Source organism: Bufo gargarizans, chromosome 1 (assembly GCF_014858855.1).
Source record: "Bufo gargarizans isolate SCDJY-AF-19 chromosome 1, ASM1485885v1, whole genome shotgun sequence".
In the NCBI taxonomy this organism is placed as follows: Eukaryota; Metazoa; Chordata; class Amphibia; order Anura; family Bufonidae; genus Bufo; species Bufo gargarizans.
The window spans coordinates 123,041,165-123,065,679 of NC_058080.1; the positions used below are offsets into that span (position 1 = coordinate 123,041,165).

The 24,515-nt window shown below is 40.9% G+C and overlaps 1 protein-coding gene across 3 annotated transcripts in view; it reads right to left on the minus strand.

The window, feature by feature from the left end:
* Positions 1-24,515, minus strand: part of LOC122934684 (EF-hand calcium-binding domain-containing protein 6-like) — a 159,875-nt gene that overhangs the window by 20,980 nt on the left and 114,380 nt on the right. For all 3 annotated transcript variants that reach the window (XM_044290365.1, XM_044290445.1, XM_044290522.1), the window contains exons 14-18: positions 14,199-14,292; positions 12,102-12,226; positions 7,140-7,383; positions 6,587-6,759; positions 1,984-2,146 (exon numbers count right to left, since the gene is read on the minus strand). In XM_044290365.1, coding sequence (XP_044146300.1) covers positions 1,984-2,146; positions 6,587-6,759; positions 7,140-7,383; positions 12,102-12,226; positions 14,199-14,292 — 799 coding nt within the window. The remainder of the gene's footprint in view (positions 1-1,983; positions 2,147-6,586; positions 6,760-7,139; positions 7,384-12,101; positions 12,227-14,198; positions 14,293-24,515) is intronic.

Below are 24,515 nucleotides of genomic sequence, written 5' to 3' on the forward strand. Positions count from 1 at the left end.
TTACAGAGATCTTATTGCACAAATCTCCAAGAATAGTCATGTTATACAACAGACTATCATTTCCAACCACTCCAGGCTACTTTCACACGTTTCGGTGTCCGCCTGTGAGATCCGTTTAAAGGCACAGATTGCATCAGTTTGGCTCCGTTCCCCCTCCATTCCACTCTGGAGGCGGTCACCAAAACGCTGCTTGCAGCGTTTTGGTGTCCGCCTGGCCGTGCGGAGCCAAACGGATCCGTCCTGACTTACAATGTAAGGCAACGGGGACAGATCCGTTTGACATTGACACAATATGGTGCAATTGCAAACGGATCTGTCCCCCATTGACTTTCAATGTAAAGTCTGGACGGATCCGTCTGACTAACAATTAGACTTAGACTTTTTTCTTAAATAGAATGCAGACGGATCCGTTCTGAACGGATACCATCGTTTGCATTATAGGTGCGGATCCGTCTGTGTAGATACCAGACGGATCCGCACCTAACGCAAGTGTGAAAGTAGCCTCAGACTTCTCAGCTCAACAACCACATATTAAAATAAAGCAGACCCAGCAACCAGGTAGAAAACAGGTAACAGGAACAAATGGCTTTGGATAGAAAAAGCACACATAACCATCTATAAACAACTAAACTACATAATAATAATGATAAAAAACAATAAAGCTAATCTACTGCAAAGAGCCATGGAAATACAAGCAAGAACAGTCTTGTAGGTTTGAGAGGCATTAATTTTCTATAATTTTACTGTAAAAGCAGCAAACATGAAATGATATAACTGATGATCTTATATATTTTCAGGAACAATGCATTACTACATAACTGGCCATACTGTTTACATGCATTTCGCTTCACTATGTCTAGTGTCTGATTAATCTGGAGGATTGGTAAGACAAATAAAAGTCTGATAAATGCTCTAATATAAGGCCTCATGCACACGACTGTTGTTCTGGTCCGCATCCGAGCCGCAGTTTTTGCGGCTTGGGTGCGGACCCATTCACTCCATGTGCTTTCCGCATCCGTTGCTCCGTTCCGTGGCCCCGCAAAAAAAAATAACATGTCCTATTCTTGTCCGTTTTGCGGACAAGAATAGGCATTTCTACAATGGTCCGCCTGTTCTGTTCCACAAATTGCGGAAGGCACATGGACAGCTTCCGTGTTTTGCGGGACTGCAAGAAACGGAACGGTCGTGTGCATGAGGCCTTAGAAAAATAAATTCCATGGATCCAGCATAAGGACTCCAGCAATCTTTGCTGGTCTTTATTTACAAGCTATGAGCATGTGACCTCTGCAGCCAATCATTGGCCTCAGCGGTCACACATTTTACTATTTGCCTCACCACTCGGTGACAGTGGAAGCCACTTATTTGCTGCAGCAGTCACGTTCTGGTATGGCACATCATTGCTGGCAGCGTGTAAACATGGGCTGGCAGGGGACTGCCATAGTGTCTCTGCTGGATCATTAGGGGATTGAAGAGGTACCGTTATTTTCATTTTTAGAGCATTTTTTTTCAAGGAGCCATACAACCCCCTTTAAAGGAGTTCTATCTGAAACTGACCACTTCAGGTCCAACTTATCTAACCTCCAGCAACCAGCTGTTATCACTGGGGTAAAACTCCATCCGCCCGCGTATTGTCATGTTGTGGTATTCTCATACCATTATGTGCCCATTCAAATGACTGGCAAACTTGGCTGCATCAAGTCTGCGAGTATGGGAGCCACTCTTTGCAGGGGCCCTTCATTTTATCTCATAGAGGGAGATCTGGAAGGGAGATATGTGCTTTTCACATTAACAGAACAGACAGATTATACCATATAATGAATAATAAAAATAACAAAGAATAAAAAGTGCAAACCTGTGGATTAAAGGTCATGTATCAACCAGCTGCTTTGAACTTAAAAGCTTTCTAACAGTACATTGGACTGATATAACATGTAATTCATTTCTGTAATAGCTCTCTAACAGAAAGAACTCAAGGGAATTTACCTTCTTACGCATTCTTGAAGTCAGCGTTCCCAGGTCATTAGCATGATTTTCAGATGGATCTGCCTGTGACTGAGAACTCCGCATAACGGCCTCCATATTGGTTTTAGTCTTCAAAGCTTGCCGGCGGGGCACAAAAGGCTTTAGGAATTCAAAGTAGGATACTCTAATGATGAAATCAAGAGCAAAAGCCAATAGAATAAAAATGGCAGTTAAAATACTAATGTATTTCTCCATGTATTTGTAGTTATGAATCATATGTTGTAAGGTCTGACCACACCGTTACCATATTCTGGATCTATGTACAGGGAAGTTTTTTGGACAGCTTTCATTGCTGATTTGTGCTGCAGTAAGTTGAATTAACAAATGGACACTCGTTTGGCATATGCTGCGTCGTTTGGGCCATGTGGATACTTTCTGCACATGCTGAAATCTTTTTAATTGCATACACCAAATGCAGTGTTCAAATGTAATATGGACATCCTGGTCTGCACATTAAAGCAGCTCTGTCACCCAGATCAACACTATTAAACCAATACTGGCCAGTACGGCTCGTCATGCTGATGTCACGGCAGACGTGCACTCAGACTCACAGATAAACCACCAACTAGGCTCTAGGCGAGAGGCAGGGGAAGGGTTACCTCCTAGCTAATCCCTGACCTCTCTCCCTGCATTGCTCAGCCCACATGCAGACCTTGGTGATAGGTTTGATGTGTCCCCGTGCCAGGGCTGAAACACCCTAAATTCCCTGAGATGGTGAAGAGGGGAAAAAGGAGCAGCCTGCTCGCACAGAACCTGGATGAGAGAGATGACACAAAACAACCAAGACAGCAAACAACAAAACTTGAAACCACACTTATCTTTCTGAGCTGGAACAAATAACCTTCCTTCCTAGCTTCCAAGGCCAAAGTGATTCCTATAATCCACTCAGAGCACTGGGATGGAGTGCTATTTAAACTAATGAACCCACGCAGTGCACCTGATGAGAGTCGGATCCAGCACGGCTCTAAAACAAAACACTAAACTCGTGCTGCTATTCTGGCCGACCTCCGCACATAGTCAGAGTGGGGCATGACAGCTGATTAAAACTATACCTTTCTTTTGTCTTACAGGGAATTTCCCGGTGGGTCGATGTCCAGGGGGCTACCTGGGCCTTCCTCACGGCCGGCCAGTGGATGTTTTTGGGGATGCATTTAGTGATGGACTGTGGTATTTGGCTCTGTTGGGGTGGTATAATGTGCCACAATATGGTATTACTGGCCCTGCCTTCCATCAATTTGGACCCAACTACAAAACGGGGAAACTTTTAGTATTTTTCCAGGGCCACTTTAAGTTCCCAGTCCGCCCCTGATATTATATACACAGCTCTGCCCTCAGCATGTCTAGCCCTGTCAATCAAGGGGAGGGGAGAGGAGAGTGTGCAGAGCACAGGGGGTGTTACAGAGCAGTGCTCAGAATATTCAGCCCTGCCTCTTGGTGCTCGAATTGCTCATTTGCATATGGATACAAATGCATATTTCTCTGCAACTGTTTAGCATAAAGATAAAAGAAAGGTACAGTTTTAATCAATCAGCATGATGAGCCCTACCAGCCAGTATGCCTGGTTTAATAGGATTGTTCCTGGTGACAGAGCCTCTTTAAAGGGAATCCGCCACCAGCGAACTCCCTTTCAAACTGTTTGCATAGACACATAGTTGTGGTAACCTGATTAAAATGCAGTTTTTCTTTGTTGATCTGAAGCTCCGTTCCACAGTTATGATACCTTTTCTTAATATGTATATTAGGCCTTTGGTGCAACGAGGATGTCACCATTGCTCTTGTTGCTCCCAAGCTCCACCACTTTCCATGGCCAGCCCCTGCCTGGATGCTTTGATTAGCAGGGCCAAGCAGTGGCAAAGCAGCTCTTTATTTAGTACTGATGTATTATTGCTGGTGCTTTTAGCCTGAATTTATCTAATATGCAGCTGTTGTTTACTACTATTGCTTGTTCTTCTTATTGCACTTGCACTTTATTTAATTGATATACTTATTTAAGTTTTATTAGTTAGTATACAATTCTTTTGCACAAATTTCATTTATTGCTAATATCCAGAATAGGGTACAGTCATGGTAATGGATCTTAATTATTATACCTGCAGTGATCCTCTATATATGTATTTTGTTCCATAAATTCTTTATAAAATTTGGATCATTGTGTAATTTCATAATTTTTTATTATCAGTAAACAATATTTTAAACTATATCTTGATGGTATTTGTGATTAACAGAGGATTTTTAAGTGTTTTGTTTCAATGGTATGTTCTTGGTTTATTAGGGTAATATCTAATATATACAGTCAGATCCATAAATATTGGGACATTGACACAATTCAAACATGTTTGGCTCTATACACCACAACAATGGATTTGAAATGAAACAAACAAGATGTGCTTTAGGCTAGGTCTACACGACGACATTTGTTGCGCGACAAAAAGTCGCGCGACAGATAGGGCGCAACAGTTGTCGCGCGACATTTTGTTGCACTAATGTCGCGCAACAATTTTTATAATGGCAGTCTATGGTGTCGCACTGCAACATGCGACATGTTGCGACTGTCGCGTCGCAGTCGCAGCATGTCGCACGTTGCAGTGCGACACCATAGACTGCCATTATAAAAATTGTCGCACGACATTGGTGCAACAAAATGTCGCGCGACAAATGTCGTCGTGTAGACCTAGCCTTAACTGCCGACTGTCAGCTTTAATTTGAGGGTATTTACATACAAATCATGTGAACGGTGTAGGAATTACAAAAGTTTGCATATGTGCCTCCCACTTGTTAAGGGACCAAAAGTAATGGGACATAATATTAATCATAAATCAAACTTTCACTTTTTAATACTTGGTTGCAAATCCTTTGCAGTCAATTACAGCCTGAAGTCTGGAACGCATAGACATCACCAGACGCTGGGTTTCATTCCTGGTGATGCTCTGCCAGGCCTGCAACTATCTTCAGTTCCTGCTTGTTCTTGGGGCATTTTCCCTTCAATTTTGTCTTCAGCAAGTGAAATGCATGCTCAATCAGATTCAGGTCAGGTGATTGACTTGGCCATTGCATAACATTCCACCTATTTCCCTTAGAAAACTCTTTGGTTGCTTTTGCAGTATGCTTTGGGTCATTGTCCATCTGCGAAGGGCCGTCCAATGAGTTCTGAAGCATTTGGCTGAATATGAGCAGATAATGCCCGAAACACTTCAGAATTCATCCTGCTGCTTTTTTCAACAGTCACGTCATCCAAAAATACAAAATAACTAGTTCAATTGGCAGCCATACATGCCCACGCCATGACACTACCACCACCATGCTTCACTGATGAGGTGGTATGCTTAGGATCATGAGCAGTTCCTTTCCTTCTCCATACTCTTCTCTTCCCATCACTCTGGTACAAGTTGATCTTGGTCTCATCTGTCCATAGGATGTTGTTCCAGAACTGTGAAGTTTTTTTTAGATGTCGTTTGGCAAACTATGATCTGGCCTTCCTGTTTTTGAGGCTCACCAATGGTTTACATCTTGTGGTGAACCCTCTGTATTCACTCTGGTGAAGTCTTCTCTTGATTATTGACTTTGACACACATACACCTACCTCCTGGAGAGTGTTCTTGATCTGGCCAACTGTTGCGAAGGGTGTTTTCTTCACCAGGGAAAGAATTCTTCGGTCATCCACCAAAGTTGTTTTCTGTGGTCTTCCAGGGTCTTTTGGTGTTGCTGAGCTCACTGATGCGTTCCTTCTTTTTAAGAATATTCCAAACAGTTGCTTTGGCCACGCCTAATGTTTTTGCTATCTCTCTGATGGGTTTGTTTTGTTTTTTTCAGCCTAATGATGGCTTGCTTCACTGATAGTGACAGCTCTTTGGATCTCATCTTGAGAGTTGACAGCAACAGATTCCAAATGCAAATAGCACACTTGAAATTAAATCTGGACCTTTTACCTGCTCATTGTAATTGGGATAATGAGGGAATAACACACACCTGGCCATGGAACAGCTGAGAAGCCAATTGTCCCATTACTTTGATCCCTTAACAAGTGGGAGGCACATATGCAAACTGTTGTAATTCCTACACCGTTCACCTGATTTGGATGTAAATACCCTTAAATTAAAGCTGTCAGTCTGCAGTTAAAGCACATTTTGTTTCGTTTCATTTCAAATCCATTGTGGTGGTGTATAGAGCCACACATTTTACAATTGTGTCGATGTCCCAATACTTATGGACAGGGCAGGAACGAGACGATCTTAAACGATACTGTTACATGCTTTTTGTTGAACAACTCTTAGGCTACTGTCTGTGGAAGACCGGACCTTGCTGGGGTGATAAGGAAAAGGTTTTGGAGCCCAATGCCATCCATCAGTGACCGGGGAATCTAGTCTAAAGCAGCGCGGTTCCAAACTTTTTATTACTTGTACTGAGTGTGAACACCTACCACACTATCCCGGAGCCTGCAGCAGCGCAAGTATTTGCCTTTATTGGGACACAGGACTGACTTTCATTGTGTGTTTTTTTCTGAATACTTATGGACCTGACTGTAGGTGTTTATTATTTTTATAGAAGAAAATCTGTGAAATCTCACCGGCCATCACCATTAGATTCAAACTTCTTTGATAACATTTCTCGTTCATAGTCATTCAAATGTATGCAAAGTTCAGATAACAGATCCTTAAATTCCTCTTTGCTGACAAAGCCTGTGCCATAGGGATCAAGGTCTTCAAATTCTCTGCGGAGGTCGTCCCACAAATACTCCACCTAAGATAGAAAGACAAACAAGCATGTCCCTTATCATAAACTAAAGTATTATTATTTTGGTTAAAATATTTCATTTTCTATGTTGCCCATTCCAACTAATCACAACACAGTTTTCATTTTTCAAGAACATTACATAAAATAAAATTTGCGCTGTGATTGCCATGAGCAACAAAGGCAGTTTTTTTCTTTTAGACAGTTTGATAAATTCTCCCCATCCACAGTGATCACTAACTGCTTATAACTTCCCATGATCCTCTCACTATGGAGTTGGGGTCCCTCAGATACTAGACCATACAGCTGCCCACAGTTTTCCACATACTCTACTCTAGTTTTAGAATTGTCCTAAACTTTTGTTGCTAATGATAGAATTTTTTTTTTACCTTTGCACGGACATTATCTATAAGTATGTCAGAGTCACAGTTCAGCTTTTTAGACCGGATCTTAAAATCTCCATCTCCTTTCTTTGGGGGGCTAATCTTCGCATTTGGATAGCATGCTGATTTGGGGGAATATCCAAAATGCCTCACAAACTCCAGATAGTCAAGAGTTTTGTCCTGGTTAGTAATAAAGGTGCTCCAAAGTCTGCGGATCTCTCCTCGTGTGACTCCCGGCTGGATATCCAACCTTGAAGAAATAATACAAAATAAAATGTATGAAAAAGTCAAATACAAAGTATATAATCCTTATTCTTTAAATATAACAGTTTTTTCTTGTATTAACAGGTAACGCAAAGCTTTACAGCCCTAGATAACATGCAGACCCACGTCCGTCACTGTCTGTTCAGGAGGTTCACCTCACTCCACATAACAGCAATCAATCCAACGGAACAGACCTACTGTCAGCAGCTCAAGTCGGCTGCAATACAACTTCAAACTTTAATTTATTGAAGATCGATTTCTTATACAAAATTCTGTAGTAAAACATGTAGGACATTGACTCCACCTTCATCCTGTCCTCCTCCCAAGCCACACAACATTTCAGGAAACACTTCCCCCTTAGTCACGCGTGTAGGAGGAGGAGGAGGTAGCCAGGTTTAAATAGCATTATAATAAAGTTTTTTCATCAATCTATAAATGGTACAAATACAATTAAACATACAGTAGATTAGATATCAGTGACTAATCAAACCCACCCAGAAATGTGATCACAAGAAAACACTAAACTTGCAGGCCTCATTCAGTACTGTTGGCTCCATGGTTTTCAGATTGACTATCCACCATTCTGTGCACCTCCCTTTGCAACAATACTCTTCTGTTTAACTCCTCATTGTCCTTAGCCTCAACATACTCCAACACCGGAAATTTCAGATCGCATACGTAAAATGTGCCATGTCAAAAAATGACATGCCATGGTAGTTTCACCTCATCTCTTTACTTGATTTCTCCTGTTTACCTTCCTTCTCTTCAATTTCATTCATTCCGATTTCTTGATTTCTCCATATTTCCTGATGTTTGCTCTTTGCTCATTAACCCTTATCTACCTCACTGTTCAACATACAATTTCCTACACAGGCATTTCAAGCAATAAATTACATAGCTCGTAATGCAGGTGGCAAAACAATAGATATCCCACATCCTATTGTGGGGAAAAATGCGTTCGCCTTTCATTATTGCATGACGGTTCTGGCAATTCAGACAGGTAAACGTTTTTCTTTTTTACAGTTACTCTCTGTCTAATATCACTTCTAATCAGCATATTATTCTGAGGTTACCCTTTCGATATGCAAACAAGGTGACATCCCTGAACAAATGTCCATACTTCTGATTATGTCTCAAATGGTACCAATATTTAAAAAATGTTTGTTTTTTGTTGTTTTTTATCATAGACGCATGTCGGTTGTACGTAGATACATAAAGGAAACTTTCTTTCTTCTTATTCCTCTGGATATTCCAAAGTTCATTTCTACTCTTTGCTCCAACGTCTCTGCTAATTTTGACCATCTCGGTCCTAGAATATCTGTTTATTAGTAATTCTTTCTCTATTTCTATCATATTTCTTACCTAAGCTTGAAACCCACAAAGCATGCATGAATTTAGGTATACTGTGGAAGGCATGGGGGCGTGATGACTTGTGGATATTAACAGACTATTTCGATCAATTGGCTTAATACATTGAGTAGTTTCTAATCGCCCCATCCTCAGTGTCAGTTCGAGATAAAAAATTGATAGTTGAATGAGAACTTAATCGTCTTGGGACAAGTATGAACAAGTAGGAAACAAACCGCAATAAAAAAGTTTCATTGTATTTCCATAGGAGAAAAATGTCATCCACATATCACAACTGTCCCGATGGACATGTGTAATTTATATGTATCTCAGGCAACAGATACAGGACAAAGGCTATGGGATAGGAACACGTAAGGGCCTTTGCAATTCTCTCTTCCATTATTAAGCTCTTGTAGGAATAAATGAATATCCTTCTTAAACGTACCTGTAGGATCACCTGCACAATTTTTTATATACTTTTTTATATACTTTACAATACTTTGTACCATTGCTCTATAAGCATTCTACAGCATTCCTCTAGGCCAGTGATGGTAAACGTTTAGAAACCGAGTGCCCAAACTGCAACCCAAAACCCACTTATTTATCGCAAAGTGCCAACACAACAATTTAACCTGAATACTACAGTCCCATATAGTATATCTTCCATGTACTTTATCACTTAGCTATAATACAAACCGGATTCCAAAAAAGTTGGGACACTATACAAATCGTGAATAAAAACTGAATGCAATGATGTGGAGGTGCGAACTTCTAATATTTTATTCAGAATAGAACATAAATCACGGAACAAAAGTTTAAACTGAGAAAATGTACCATTTTAAGGGAAAAATATGTTGAATCAGAATTTCATGGTGTCAACAAATCCTCAAAAAGTTGAGACAAGGCCATTTTCACCACTGTGTGGCATCTCCCCTTCTTCTTACAACACTCAACAGACGTCTGGGGACCGAGGAGACCAGTTTCTCAAGTTTAGAAATAGGAATGCTCTCCCATTCTTGTCTAATACAGGCCTCTAACTGTTCAATCGTCTTGGGCCTTCTTTGTTGCACCTTCCTCTTTATGATGCGCCAAATGTTCTCTATAGGTGAAAGATCTGGACTGCAGACTGGCCATTTCAGTACCCGGATCCTTCTCCTACGCAGCCATGATGTTGTGATTGATGCAGAATGTGGTCTGGCATTATCTTGTTGAAAAATGCAGGGTCTTCCCTGAAAGAGATGACATCTGGATGGGAGCATATGTTGTTCTAGAACCTGAATATATTTTTCTGCATTGATGGTGCCTTTCCAGACATGCAAGCTGCCCATGCCACACGCACTCATGCAACCCCATACCATCAGAGATGCAGGCTTCTGAACTGAGCGTTGATAACAACTTGGGTTGTCCTTGTCCTCTTTGGTCCGGGTGACATGGTGTCCCAGATTTCCAAAAAGAACTTTGAATCGTGACTCGTCTGACCACAGAACAGTCTTCCATTTTGCCACACTCCATTTTAAATGATCCCTGGCCCAGTGAAAATGCCTGAGCTTGTGGATCTTGCTTAGAAATGGCTTCTTCTTTGCACTGTAAAGTTTCAGCTGGCAACGGCGGATGGCACGGTGGATTGTGTTCACTGACAATGGTTTCTGGAAGTATTCCTGAGCCCATTCTGTGATTTCCTTTACAGTAGCATTCCTGCTTGTGGTGCAGCGCCGTTTAAGGGCCCGGAGATCACGGGCATCCAGTATGGTTTTACAGCCTTGACCCTTACGCACAGAGATTGTTCCAGATTCTCTGAATCTTCGGATGATGTTATGCACAGTTGATGATGATAGATGCAAAGTCTTTGCAATTTTTCGCTGGGTAACACCTTTCTGATATTGCTCCACTATCTTTCTGCGCAACATTGTGGGAATTGGTGATCCTCTACCCATCTTGGCTTCTGAGAGACACTGCCACTCTGAGAAGATCTTTTTATACCCAATCATGTTGCCAATTGACCTAATTAGTGTTAATTGGTCTTCCAGCTCTTCGTTATGCTCAAATTTACTTTTTCCAGCCTCTTATTGCTACTTGTCCCAACTTTTTGGGGATTTGTTGACACCGTGTAATGGTCCTCAACCTTTTATAATATTCTCTCTCAGAGATTGCCTCTTAGCACAGTTGCTTTTCTGGCAGCTTGATATATCACAGGGATGGAGTCTCCCTGGACAAGGGTTCTGTCTTGGCCTACTTGGCAGCAACATAGACAGAACAGGTCTTCTTGCAGCTTTTTGTCTGGCCAAATCCCAGCACTAATGCCGGAAACAGGCCGGATCCCCACCAGCGCCTATTATAGTCAATGGGAGAGGTAGCATCTGGCTATGCGGGATAAGTCCTGCAGGCTGCTCCTCTGCGGCAACAGCCTGCCGGAAGATTTTAGCGCTAGTGTGAAACTAGGCTAAGCTAAGCAGCAGTACTCAGTGTCAGCCAGCAGCTGCAAAAGTAAATAGAATTTTATTGTATAAAAAGAGAGACAAAAACCTGGATCCCAATGCAATATTGCCCTTTATATATCCCTCATAAGGCGAAATCATGAATTTGGGAAATAAAAGATATAAGTGAGCTAGAAAGCTTGAGTATTGATTGGGTTTAAGACTCTTCTAGACGCACCGCAGCCTCAAATTGGTGTGCTATTCCAATGTACATACACTAGAAAGGTTCAGCGACGGGCAACCACATTATTAAAAGGGATGGAAGGTCTCTCTTATAATGAGAGGCTCAGGAAAAAGACACCTTAGAGGTGATCTGGGATAGAATTTATTTATTCCAAGGACTTTTACAAAGGACCAGTTGACAATCTTTGTGCGCGAGAAATAGCAATTTAAACATCAATACAGGAAAGGATTCTTTACAGCGCTGGTCGTACAGTGTTGGCAACACACAGTGTATGATGCAGTGGAAAAATGAATCAAGCCAGCAAAGGAGGCAAAATGGACAATCACAATACATTAGTAAGTGTCTTACTTTCTCTACATGATAAATGCCATTTGCTGAAGTGAGACAACCCCTTCAGCCTAACAATTAATGTATAATTGGTCTGAAAAAGTACGAACTTGATAGACCTGTGTCTTTTTTCAACCTGTAGAACTATGTAAATTAGGTTATGAGCTATGAGAATCTGTGTGCATCAGTTTGCTGGCGCTATATAAGTAATGGAGATTACTGTTAATAAATAGAAAAATATCTTTATCTCCTACCTGAATTATGTAAGTTCTGGTTTACAAAAAAACATCCTCCAACATTTCAGTCATTGACAATGTATAAAAACTATGTATCTCTCTGTTGAAGTAAAGCAAACTATTTAAATGAACCTACCGCTTTAAAAGGAAGTACATAGTCTCTTGGGTTAAGCGTCTTGAATTCATTTCGTCCAGATCTTCAAATTCTTTCTCTACTGCTGCATAATTCTTATGAATGAGGCTTTTAATAACCTTGAACAGCTTCAAAAACAAAATGATGTTATTGAATAGAGACAGTGTTATTGGCTGATCACCTGCCTCCTACTCTTACTATGGCATTGCTTTTATACAGTTTTATCAATAAACTGATGTCCATCTTTAAATATCACTTTGTTATTTTTAACATAAATAGGTAAATTCTATGCTGAATAAGGTCCACATTTATCATTTTCTGCATAGATATGGTGTTAATTGACACAATTTTGGTTGCTTGCAGCCACCACTAGGTGGTGTACAAGAGTATACTGCATACTGTTTATACATAGCACTCAATAATACAAATGTAAGTTCCAAAGTTTCCTCTAGAGCTGTCTGTAGGAAACCAGAATGCTATTATTTAACCTAATGAGTATTAAGTATTCTTTATCATAAAAAAAAGAGTTCTGGTCACTATATAGACATATAATGAATCAAATCAGCTCAGAATGTTGGTCTTAGAAATACCATAGTGATAAAGGAAGACATTCAAGCAGAAAGATAACGTTAGGCTTAAACAACAATGAAATAGACACAGAATAACTGAATATGTAGCATTTGGGTGGTGTGATCTGGAACACAAAGTCATTACATTACACATGCTCAGGCATTAACAGTCACTTAAGTATGTAGCTGCCTTCCAGCCTATGTATACATGCAATGTAGTCACTTCTGTGTTCAAAGAAAGAAAGAAAGAGTAATGTTTGGCTACTTCTGACCAGTAGAACTGAACTGTATGTTTTGCTTCTTGTATTGACTGCCATTATAGAATAACCAAAGGACTTTGAATCAACTAGTGTTGAGCGCGAATATTAGAATTGCGAATTTTTTCCTCGAATATCGTAACTTCGGGATTTCGCAAATATTTCGAATATAGTTCTATATATTCGCGAAATCAAATATTCATTTTTTTTCCATCTGAAAATATGATTTCTCCCTGCTTCTTGCTTGTGGGTCAATAAGCCATTGGCCCACAAGCAACTTAAGCAGGGGGGAATCATGTTTTCATATGGAAAATAAAATGACCAATATTCTAAAAAACGAATACATAGCACTATAGTGAATATATTCGTTATTTACAATTTTGGCATTATTTTTTTCCTATCTGTACAGTTGTTCGCATACTCCTCCCCGACAAGCGTCCCCGTCACCATAGCCTGTGGGTTAGAAAATACCATCGGATCTGAGTTTTCCCTGAGATCGTGAAAGCTCAGATCCGATGGTATATTCTAACGCACAGGCGTTTCCATGGTTACGGGGATGCTTGACGGGGAACAGTATGCCAAAGTGGAATAACAGTACACATAAATTACAGTCTATATGTGTATTTTACGATTATTCGGAATAATGCTTTAACTTCGTCTTTTAGAATATTCGTAATATTCTAAAAGACGAAGTTAGAGCAATATTACGAAAATTCGTAAAATACACATATAAACTGCAATTTAGCTAATATAGTGCTATAGTAATTTTTTTAATAGTGTATATATTTTCCAAAACTGAAGTTCAGAAGAGGCAAAAAAAGTTAGACAAAGAAAAAAGATTATAGCACTATATTAGCTAAATTACAGTCTATATGTGTATTTTACGAATATTCGTAATATTGCTCTAACTTCGTCTTTTAGAATATTCGTAAAATACACATATTAACCTAGCCATAGTCAATGTCATTGGAACGTTGCCTTATACTGTCAAAAGAAAAATCGCAATATGCAAATAATTAAATCGCATATTATTCACAATAAATAGAAAAATGACGAATATTCGATTTCGACGAATATAAGATGAATATTCAATCGAATATTCAATCGAATATTCGCGAAATATCGCGAAATCGAATATGGCACCTCCCGCTCATCACTAGAATCAACATGTAATATGTAATTTCATACAATGGTCACAATATATTGTGTTATGACATATATTCCCCAATACCATTCTCCTTGCAACAAAAAAAAAAACCATGAATATCATTTACCTGTTCTGGTGTTCTCCCTGGTCCATATTCTCTATCCTCTTCAAATGCTAAACTTCCAATTGATCGCTGGTCAAAAAGACTTGGCACTCCTTGTCTGTAAAGGGAAAAGCATATTTGCAAATCATGCCCATTATATAAATTACCAGTAACAATACAGCAACATGAATTACAACGTATCTACTAAAAATATAATAACATAGGTCACTCAGCAGCTGCCAACATAGCATACCAGAACTTCATGACCTATTGTTAATAAACATAATAGATATATAGAAGGGACAATGGAAATAATACAGAAACAGAAAGGTTCCAGTTTGCAGTCAGTTACATCCTCAGCTTTCTGGTGACAACTTTTAAAACAAATTCATTGTATTTCTCTAATTCGTTTTAAAAGTTGTCACCAGAAAGCTGAGGATGTAACTGACTGCAAACTGGAACCTTTCTGTTTCTGTATTATTTCCATTGTAAATAAGAAACGTCAGACTTTGATTCTATAATTATTTTTTTTAGGAATAATTTAGTGCTACAATATTATTAATATTATCATCCTCATCATCATTGTTATTAAGCTTTTCTGTTATATAATAGCAATGTTCTGCAGCAGTTTTCATTCAGTGGAAACAATAAAAGACAATATAAACAAAATGAACAGCACCAAATAATGAGCAAAAAGGAGAAAGGACCTAAAGGGAACCTGTCACCGGGATTTTGGGTATAGAGCTGAGGACATGGGTTGCTAGATGGCCGCTAGCACATTCGCAGTACCCAGTCCCCATAGCTCTGTGTGCTTTTATTGTGTAAAAAAAACGATTTGATACATATGCAAATTACCCTGAGATGAGTCCTGTCCCTGACTCATCTCACGTACAGGACTCATCTCAGGGTAATTTGCATATGTATCAAATTGTGTTTTTTTTACACAATAAAAGCACACAGAGCTATGGGGACTGGGTATTGCGGATGTGCTAGCGGCCATCAAGCAACCCATGTCCTCAGCTCTATACCCAAAATCCCGGTGACAGGTTCCCTTTAAAGGCTATGGACACCTTACAGACATTTTTTTATTACTGCATTCTACTTATTTTGTACTAGAAATCATTTCTTAATTGGTCTTAAAAATAATAATAATAATCAACAGTTACTTTCTACAGCTTTCAGTTTCAGAGCATTTGCAGAATAGCAAGGGGTTGTTGTGATGGCTGGATCTATATCTCTGAACTCCGAACTCCTTATTAAAGCTAAATTCTTCTCAAACTGATTAATGCGCTAAGAAAGAATAGATAAAGGCTACAGATCAAGCCATCAGAAGAGCTCCCTGATGGATTCAGTTTGAGGCAGAGAGCCCTGCTCATCTGACACTGCACTGGGGAAGCTGGGAAGCTGTAGAAGAAAAAATGGTGAAAAGGTTTAACAAAGACCAAATTAAAAACATTTCCCCCAAAGGTGTCTATAGCCTTTAAGACCTAATGCTGCATCCACAACTATATCAGGGTGTAACACAAACCTCTAACTATATTTTGTCATGATACAGTAAGAAATATATATCATAGAAATGATAGATAGATAGATAGATAGATAGATAGATATTTTGTCTAGAGATACAGTAGATTAAATGTTGCTTTCAGTTTCATATTAAATTAGCTTGGCTAAAAACATATACAGTGGAGTCATTCTTCTTGACAGTCAATAGCAAAAGTACAGGGCGTGCAGTAGAAATAGGGGTGTTCTCTAATGAGCTTTATCTCCGCTTCAATGAGCAATACAGACGCCTTGACAAGGCCAAATGCTGCAGACCTCCAAGGCTTTTGTCCGGAGGAATGGCTTGCACTTTGCATCCCTTTAAAAAGCACGAAGGCCTTTCCAAGTTCTAATGAGTGATGTGGATTTTGAGGGCGACCCTGGGTCATACAGGACTAATCAAGCGAAAACAATACCCAAAATTTGCCTGACAGACACCAAGTATCTGAGGACTGTATCAAAAAGACTTAGGAATTGACAAACACACAGCCAGTGCCAAAGGATCAAATCTTGAAGGTGGCGGGATTAAAATTATTTATTCATTGTTAATTTATTTATTTATGTATGTGCAAATATCCTGCAGGTGCTTAGAGGACTCTGAAAAGAGGCGTTTTTTTAGCGGTCCATTTAACTCATTCTTTTCCTTAAGGCGATCAAAACATTGGCATTTATGAAGCATAGGGAAGTTAAAAAAAAGTATTGTAAATAATTGTAAAGGATTGGGGACTTAGTCAAGACTGTTGGGCGGAGAGGCCATTAGGGTATTAGCTGTTCAGTGTCCAGCAAATTAGCAAATGAATGCTTATGTCAACACAAGAATAATCCCTATGTGACTTAACATATAGAAAAGTGTCCACTTGGTCTTGGCCAGTTACTGCCAAGGTTGGGATCTTACTATTAATTTCTAAAAAATGTTGTTTCTCAATCATTGGCTAAGATGCTATTACACAATATTCCAATGTTCTTCATCATTACCCTGAAACCAGCAAGTACACATGTTGACCACTCACAGGACACATCTGTGGATTCATGCTGCGTGTGCCCAATTCTGTCCCTTTCCATGCTAAGATTACCTGCATTCATCAGAACAGTAAAGCCTTATCCAGGGGTGGGATTCAAATATTTAACAACAAGTTCCCTACTCAAAGGCGGACACGCAGCGTCACGACACATGTTTACATATGCATACACCATATATAGTATGTGTCACGGATGTACCGAGACATACAGACGTTCCCGCAACAGGTGGCAGAAGATCTGTGAGACTGGCAACATGTGGTTTGATATGACATGTTTTCCTTTTGGATCAATTAACATCTGTGTTGTTTCTGGTGCTTGCCACACCTTCTATCGCCAGGTGTTGCTATTGTGGTCATTTAACCTCTATTGTTGTTTCTCCCACTACGCTATGCGGTTTATAGCTTCTGTTGGACTTGTGGTTAGCTTGTGTTCGGTTCTTGGCTGAGTTCCTGGTGCTACCAAAGCTTCATTGAAGATAAGTGTTTCCGTTCCCTTTTGTATTTTGTTTTGATATATGTTTGTGTTGCCCTTCCCTGTTGTTTGTCATTAGGCCTGAGGGAGACTCCTGTTCATCCTTTCCTTTGGAGGAACAGGTTGACTCAGTCCTGACATTAGTTCCAGGGTCCTATAGGGTATCTTCCTACCTTTGGGGCCTGTTCATACTGGTAGTCTGTCAGGACTGGAGTTAGGGTTTTCTCTAGGAGGTGTCCATCTTCCTTCCCTAGTTTCCAGGCCTTATTACAGTATCCCCTTTCCCTCCTATGCTTGGTGAGGTGTTTTCCTCCCACACACGAGCATGACAATATATTCAACACACACATAAATACACCATATATACACTACACACACATACCACCAAACTAAGGAGCTAAACTATCAGCAGCACGCCAAGCAATGGAAGTGAGCATCTCCAGCTGCCCTGCCACCACCAGAGCACCGGATCCAGGCTCAGCTGGTATCTGGAGAACTGGAGGGAACTGGCTGAATCCCATGCCTGCCCTAATCTTGTTCCTGATTGTCCAGTTTCGATGCGATGGAATTGTGCTAACCTGTTTTGTAGAATATCACCAGAACAATTATGTGACATACAAACTATGCACAGTATGTATAACATATATCACTTATCTACAGGATAGTTAATAGATGTATCATCGTAAGGATCTGAGCACTATGACCCCCATGGAACAGGAGAACATGGATCTCTGAGTCTCTTGTATGAATTGAGTGGTGGTGCGCATGTGTGACCTCCACCACATTCACTTCCATGAGACTGCTCGAGATAACCTGGAGATAGACTAGCACTGTACTCTGCAATCCCACAGAAGTGAATGGAATGTTGATATGCGCTGCACTGCTCCTTCCATTTTTTGGAGCTGTGGTATTGATGACCTTTTCTTAGGATAAGTCATCAATATCAGAACAGCAGGGATCCACTCCTTTAATTTTTTCAAGTCACTAAAAATAAAGGAGTTAATGCTGAGCTGAAATAATATCCTGTTTCATAGTAACTAGGCTCAGAGAACAAAGATCATGTCCACCAAGTTCAACCTGTCTGATATACAGAAAGACAAAATGGGGGATTGTAGAAAATTGTGTCTATGTTTTCACCCTTACTACTGTATTGGGCTAGTTTCACACAGGCAGCAGAGCAAGTTCTCTGTATCCAGCTTAGCCGGATACTGCCTTTCAACGCCAGAGCCCATTGAATATAATGGGAACTGGCAGGGATCCAGCAGCTCACTGGATAAAAACTTGCCCACAGCGATATTTGTTAGGCCAAATCCCTGCCGGATCTCATTATAGTCTGTAGGTATCCAGAGGTCACACGGCACCGTCTGGCTATGCTGGATCATTCTGAACTATTATTTGTAGTAATACTTGACTAGTACTGCACATAAGGAGCCCAGATAAAAAACACCCTGACTGATGTGCCATGTCATAATGGAGAGCACTCCTGTGTATGCACATCATGGTGACATATTTCCTTTAAAGTGTACATAAATGTTTCACATTTTTTCCAAATGCCCTAAAAATCATATGGCTACAGTATACGGATTCTGATTTCTACAATATGTGCTGCAGTGAGCACTGTACTGGCAGGAGTACACATAGCTGCTCCCGCCTGTGACTGTCACCGCCAGTTCTGTGAGAAGGTCTGGCAGACGTCCTTCTCTACCTCTTGCATGATGTTCTTTGTTTTGGTTTCACTTTGTCATCTCCTTTCCTTCTCCCAGGTGTCACCTATTTAGACTAATCGTCTCCCTTTATATTCCCTCCCATACTGCCTCACTTTGCGGTTTATACTACTTCCTGGATGAGTTGTTCACTGCTGGAGGCTGCTGCTGCTGTTTACTCAGATAAGTCTTTTCATGTATTGTGTTTCCTTGCTGGCTTGATTCTAGGTGACCCTGACTCCGTCCGTATTAAGTGCAGGGAGCCGGTGGTCAGTCTTAGGTACGTGGGGCATGCAATCATCTACCATTGAGACCCTTGCATGGGCATAGCAGTCAGGGAGAGCTCTTAGGGTTATATAGGTATATGCTCCTTAGTTTGGGATCAAGCCAGTCAGACGTTTTTTCATAAGTTCCAGCTATCTGCAACATCATCCGTGAAAGTGACTCTGCATAGCACATCACTGCAATGTACCCTCCGACGATGTGCTATGCCAGGCTTTAGCAGAGTGGAGTAAGGACAGACAGGAGCTTTGTACAGCACATCCCTGCTCATGTGTGTCCTTGCTCCAATTAAGCCTGGCATAGCACACTGGTGCAGGCAGGGGCGAAACTAGGAATACCCAGCAACTTCCCCACAACTCATAAGGCGCGGGATCACCTCATGTCCAGACCTGCTATGGTTATCATACTTACCTGATCCTCAATGCTGTGTTTTAGCTTCACCGCAGGTTCTGCAGGTCTTGAGTCTCCTTGGATCAACATGTATTTTGATGTGGGGAATGAGTTTGCTACAGCCAATGACTGGCCACAGCAGTGACGGGTCACGTGCCACAGGGGTGACTTCTAGCATTTCTAGGAGGATATTATGGGCTGTCAAAGGACATTACAAGAAGAGGGGTACAAGAGGAGAGAATTACAACTCCCAGCATGTCCAGACTGTTATTACATGGCAAGAAAATTTAGACTAGAACCTTCAGAATCACAGGTGCATATCCATGAAGCAAACATCATTACAAAAAACAAAATGGCTGCACACCGTTATATATACAAACAATAGAGCTAAGAAATGGGGGTCATTCTAGATAAAAGTGGTACAATACCGACTATATATGAGTAATGGAAGTTAGGCAGTATATTTAGTGATAGGGACCCATCTGGGGAAGCCACTTTGACTCCTGGTAGATGGGCCCGACACGTATGTGCGCTAAGAGCTTCCATTACTCATATATAGTCGGTATTGTACCACTTTTATCTAGAATGACCCCCATTTCTTAGCTCTATTGTTTGTATATATAACTGTGTGCAGCCATTTAGTTTTTTGTAATGTTATTACATGGCATCAGTGGACATTAGATAAAAAGATAAATGTCGCACTAAGAACACCACTCACCAACCGGTGCTCCTGTATATCGAGACCACTCGCTCGATACAAGAAAACGTGAATTGTAAATGAATGAACAGGGCATGAATGACCATGTTTAGTAGGTAAATATGTATTTATTCCTAAACAGACAAATAACTAATACATAAATTGTCTAAAATAGCAATCAATAATGGATAGCAGTATGATATACAATGTATTGAAAGCAAAACCATAAATTGATATACAATATAAAATAAAATATATTAAAAGGACAAATGTTCAATATAACACCATATGCTGGATCCAATGGTTATAAAGGTCCGAAATGATAACTATGTATCGATGGAACTGGCAACTTAGTATTGAGACTAAGATCAAGTGTCTCACAATTAGTCACAGCGGCATCCCGCTGCAAAAGCGTAGGTAGCGGCGTCCCGCTACTAAATAACTTGCAGATAGGAGTATTCCTTTACCTTGTAATCGACCAGAAGTTTTTCAGGAGTTTTCATCAGAACCTTAGAATGTCCACACTGCCCGGAGGTGCCTTTGGTATTGAAGCACTATTCAGCCGGGAGATCAAAGACGGCTCTTTCTTTGGTTAGTGGTCGATTCTCAGGTGCGGTCGGTCCTTTGGTACAAAGAGGGGGTGCAGCACCAGACGCATTTCGGGGTTCAACCCCTTCCTCAGTGGTCTGCTTCACCCCTCTCTAAACCCCTCTTTTATACTCAATGATCCACGGTCTCATTAGTCCCAAATCGGACGTCATATCCTGTTCATCGGTTCATCTTCCGATATAAGATCAGATGAAATTATAGAAATAAGAAAGATTGCTAGGGGTGTGAATAGCACTTTTTAGTTTCTTGATTATAACACCATGTTTGCAATTGAATGATAATGGAGAACACATGAACCGATGAACAGGATATGACGTCCGATTTGGGACTAATGAGACTGTGGATCATTGAGTATAAAAGAGGGGTTTAGAGAGGGGTGAAGCAGACCACTGAGGAAGGGGTTGAACCCCGAAACGCGTCTGGTGCTGCACCCCCTCTTTGTACCAAAGGACCGACCGCACCTGAGAATCGACCACTAACCAAAGAAAGAGCCGTCTTTAATCTCCCGGCTGAATAGTGCTGCAATACCAAAGGCACCTCTGGGCAGTGTGGACATTCTAAGGTTCTGATGAAAACTCCTGAAAAGCTTCTGGTCGATTACAAGGTAAAGGAATACTCCTATCTGCAAGTTATTTAGTAGCGGTACTCCGCTACCTACGCTTTTGCAGCGGGACGTCGCTGTGACTAATTGTGAGACACTTGATCTTAGTCTCGATACTAAGTGGCCAGTTCCATCGATACATAGTTATCATTTCGGACATTTATAACCATCGGATCCAGCATATGGTGTTATATTGAACATTTGTCCTTTTAATATATTTTATTTTATATTGTATATCAATTTATGGTTTTGCTTTCAATACATTGTATATCATACTGCTATCCATTATTGATTGCTATTTTAGACATTTTATGTATTAGTTATTTGTCTGTTTAGGAATAAATACATATTTACCTACTAAACGTGGTCACGGTTATCCTGAGTGCCCTGTTCATTCATTTACAAATCAGTGGACATTAAATGGAGAGAAATATGAGGAAAAAACTTCAACTTCCAGCATGTCCAGACTTTTATTATCTGGCATCAGTAGACATTACAGGGAGAGGGATAAGAGCAGAGAAGTACATTTTCCAGAACATCCAGACTGTTATTATAGGGCATCAGTAAACATTACAGGGAGAGGAGTATAAGAGGAGAGAACTACAACTCCCAGCTTGATCAGACTGTTATTATGGGCTATCAGAGGACATTGAAGCAACTTATATATTGCACAATAGAATTGTCTATACTACTACTATTACTAATAATTATTATTACCTGTGTGATAAAAACAGGGGTGGAGCGAGGGGCGGCAGATGGGGCACGTGCCCTGGGCACAGAGGCTGGGGGTCGCACCCAGTTCTTTTTCTTTTCACTGCTGGGTAGTTCATTAGCATAGTGAAGCGGGGAACCATCAGCTCCCTGCTTCACTGTTCTGCTGAGCTCCCCCCTCAGGCCACACATCATACTGTTGGCTGTGGGGGTAGTGTCGAAAGTCCAGGAATCAGCCTCCCGCTCAGCCAGCAGTGCGATGTGTGTGTGGGAGCGCTTCGTCAGGGAAACAGGTAAGTATTTGTGTTTTTTTCTTTCTTTCATGTAGCTGGAGAGGCCACTGGGGGCCAAAGGGGGCCACAAGGAGGACATAATAATAATTGTGAAATAATTGTGAGGGGGTACAAACGTTGGCATAACTACACTAAGGGGGCACATATCTGGCAATAACTACAAAGAGGCGCCACATATCTGGGCATAAATACAGTGAGAGGGCACATATCTTGGCATAACTACTGTACAATGAGAAGGTACAAACTGGGCATACCTACTGTAAGGGGCACAAAGATGGGCATATCTACTGTGAAGGGGCACAAAGGTGGGCATAACTAATGTGAAGGGGCACAAAGGTGAGCGTATCTATTGTGAAGGGGCCACAATGTGGGCATAACTACTGTGAGGGGGCACAATGTGGGCATTAGTACTGTGTGGTAGCACTAAGGGGAAATGCCCTAGATTAACCTATTATACATTGGGCTGGCTCGGTCTTACAGTCCAGCAGAGCACCCCCTCGTAGGTATTTACCAGGTACAGTGACCATCCCTTCCTTATGTGATAATTCTTTTTTCTCCACAGGGACCTTGTTCTGGATCCACCAGACATCACGCCGACATGCCAGCAACACCCTGGATGCGGTAGGACCAGTTGGGTCTTACCGTTATTGCAAGGTGCATTGGTACCGCTGTGTACCATCTATTTTGTGCGGACGCACATCACTATCCTCTGAGCATTTCCACCGCATCTATACTTCACTATACCCACAGTCACCAACAGCACCAGTTTGAAAAAGTCCATAAAGGCCGAAATGTCACAAATAACAGCCGTCCTGCAAAATAAAGATAATGAATCTTTCCATTATACCCTATGATTGATTTTATTAGGTGGGACTGGGTGAGTATAGTTATGGATTGGGTAGAGTTAGAGGAGTGGCTTAGTGTAAATAAAAATTTGCCGCGGCGCGCTGCTTAACTTCCCCCTCTTTATGTAATTTTGAGTCGCGGCGAGGGCCGCAAATCTGAATTCTTGCTCCGGGTGCAGCTACACCTCTGGACAAGAATTTGGAGAAGTGAGGTCAATCACTGCCCCATGCCTGCTGAAGATGCGAGCCCATAGCACTGACTCACATGAGCAAATTCTGCCTCATAGGGCACCTTACACTGTGTTCCTGTTGGACTACAACCTGTACTGTTGACCATATCACTTAGGCACTGGAAACATTTTTTATTTCAGCAGATAACTGACTCTTGTGCTATAATAACAGCCATAGGTCACTCCAAGATATTGGATTGCTACTGACCATGGCATGGTGAATTGACATTGAAAAAAGCATATAAATAGTAAAGCAAATAAAACTTATTATCAGCAGTAGGCAATGCTGCTAGAGCTCTAAACGATATATATTAGAAATATTCCAATTCGTCTAGGCTACATATGAATTTTGGCACAGAAGCACTACGTGCCATGGTATCTCCACTGTTAAAATCATTGCAACATAGATATTAGCTTAACAAGTGCAACGAGATTTGACCAAAACACTATGGTAATGGCTTGTAGACACAATGGTTGGTGAGTGCCCATCTATAGGTCTCTATCTGAGGTATAAGAAAGATGTTACACAACTGAAATCACCATGTGGTACATAGATGTATTATAAGCACAACATATCCACTCGGGGGGCAGTTGTACTGTTTGGCAGTGCTGCCACGAGAGAGCTTTGTCCATGGACAATGACTCTGGCAGTAAGCGTACAGAGAATGAGCACTCTGATGCTGACCTAAGGCAGCATCTCAGTGGGGTTTCCATGTACAATGTGACCCTGAGGGACAAGCTACACAAGAACTCAACAGGACACAGGATGAGCCTGAAACTGATACTTACATGTTTTCTCAAAGAGTACTGTTCTGGGGTTCACAAATCACCCGTGATTGATACTGTTTCCATATCTATTAATGGTTATTACTTACAATTCTAAATTTTACAGTTCTTCACCGTAGAGAAGTAATGATTGCTGCATGTCAGTGATACCTGAGGAGCAT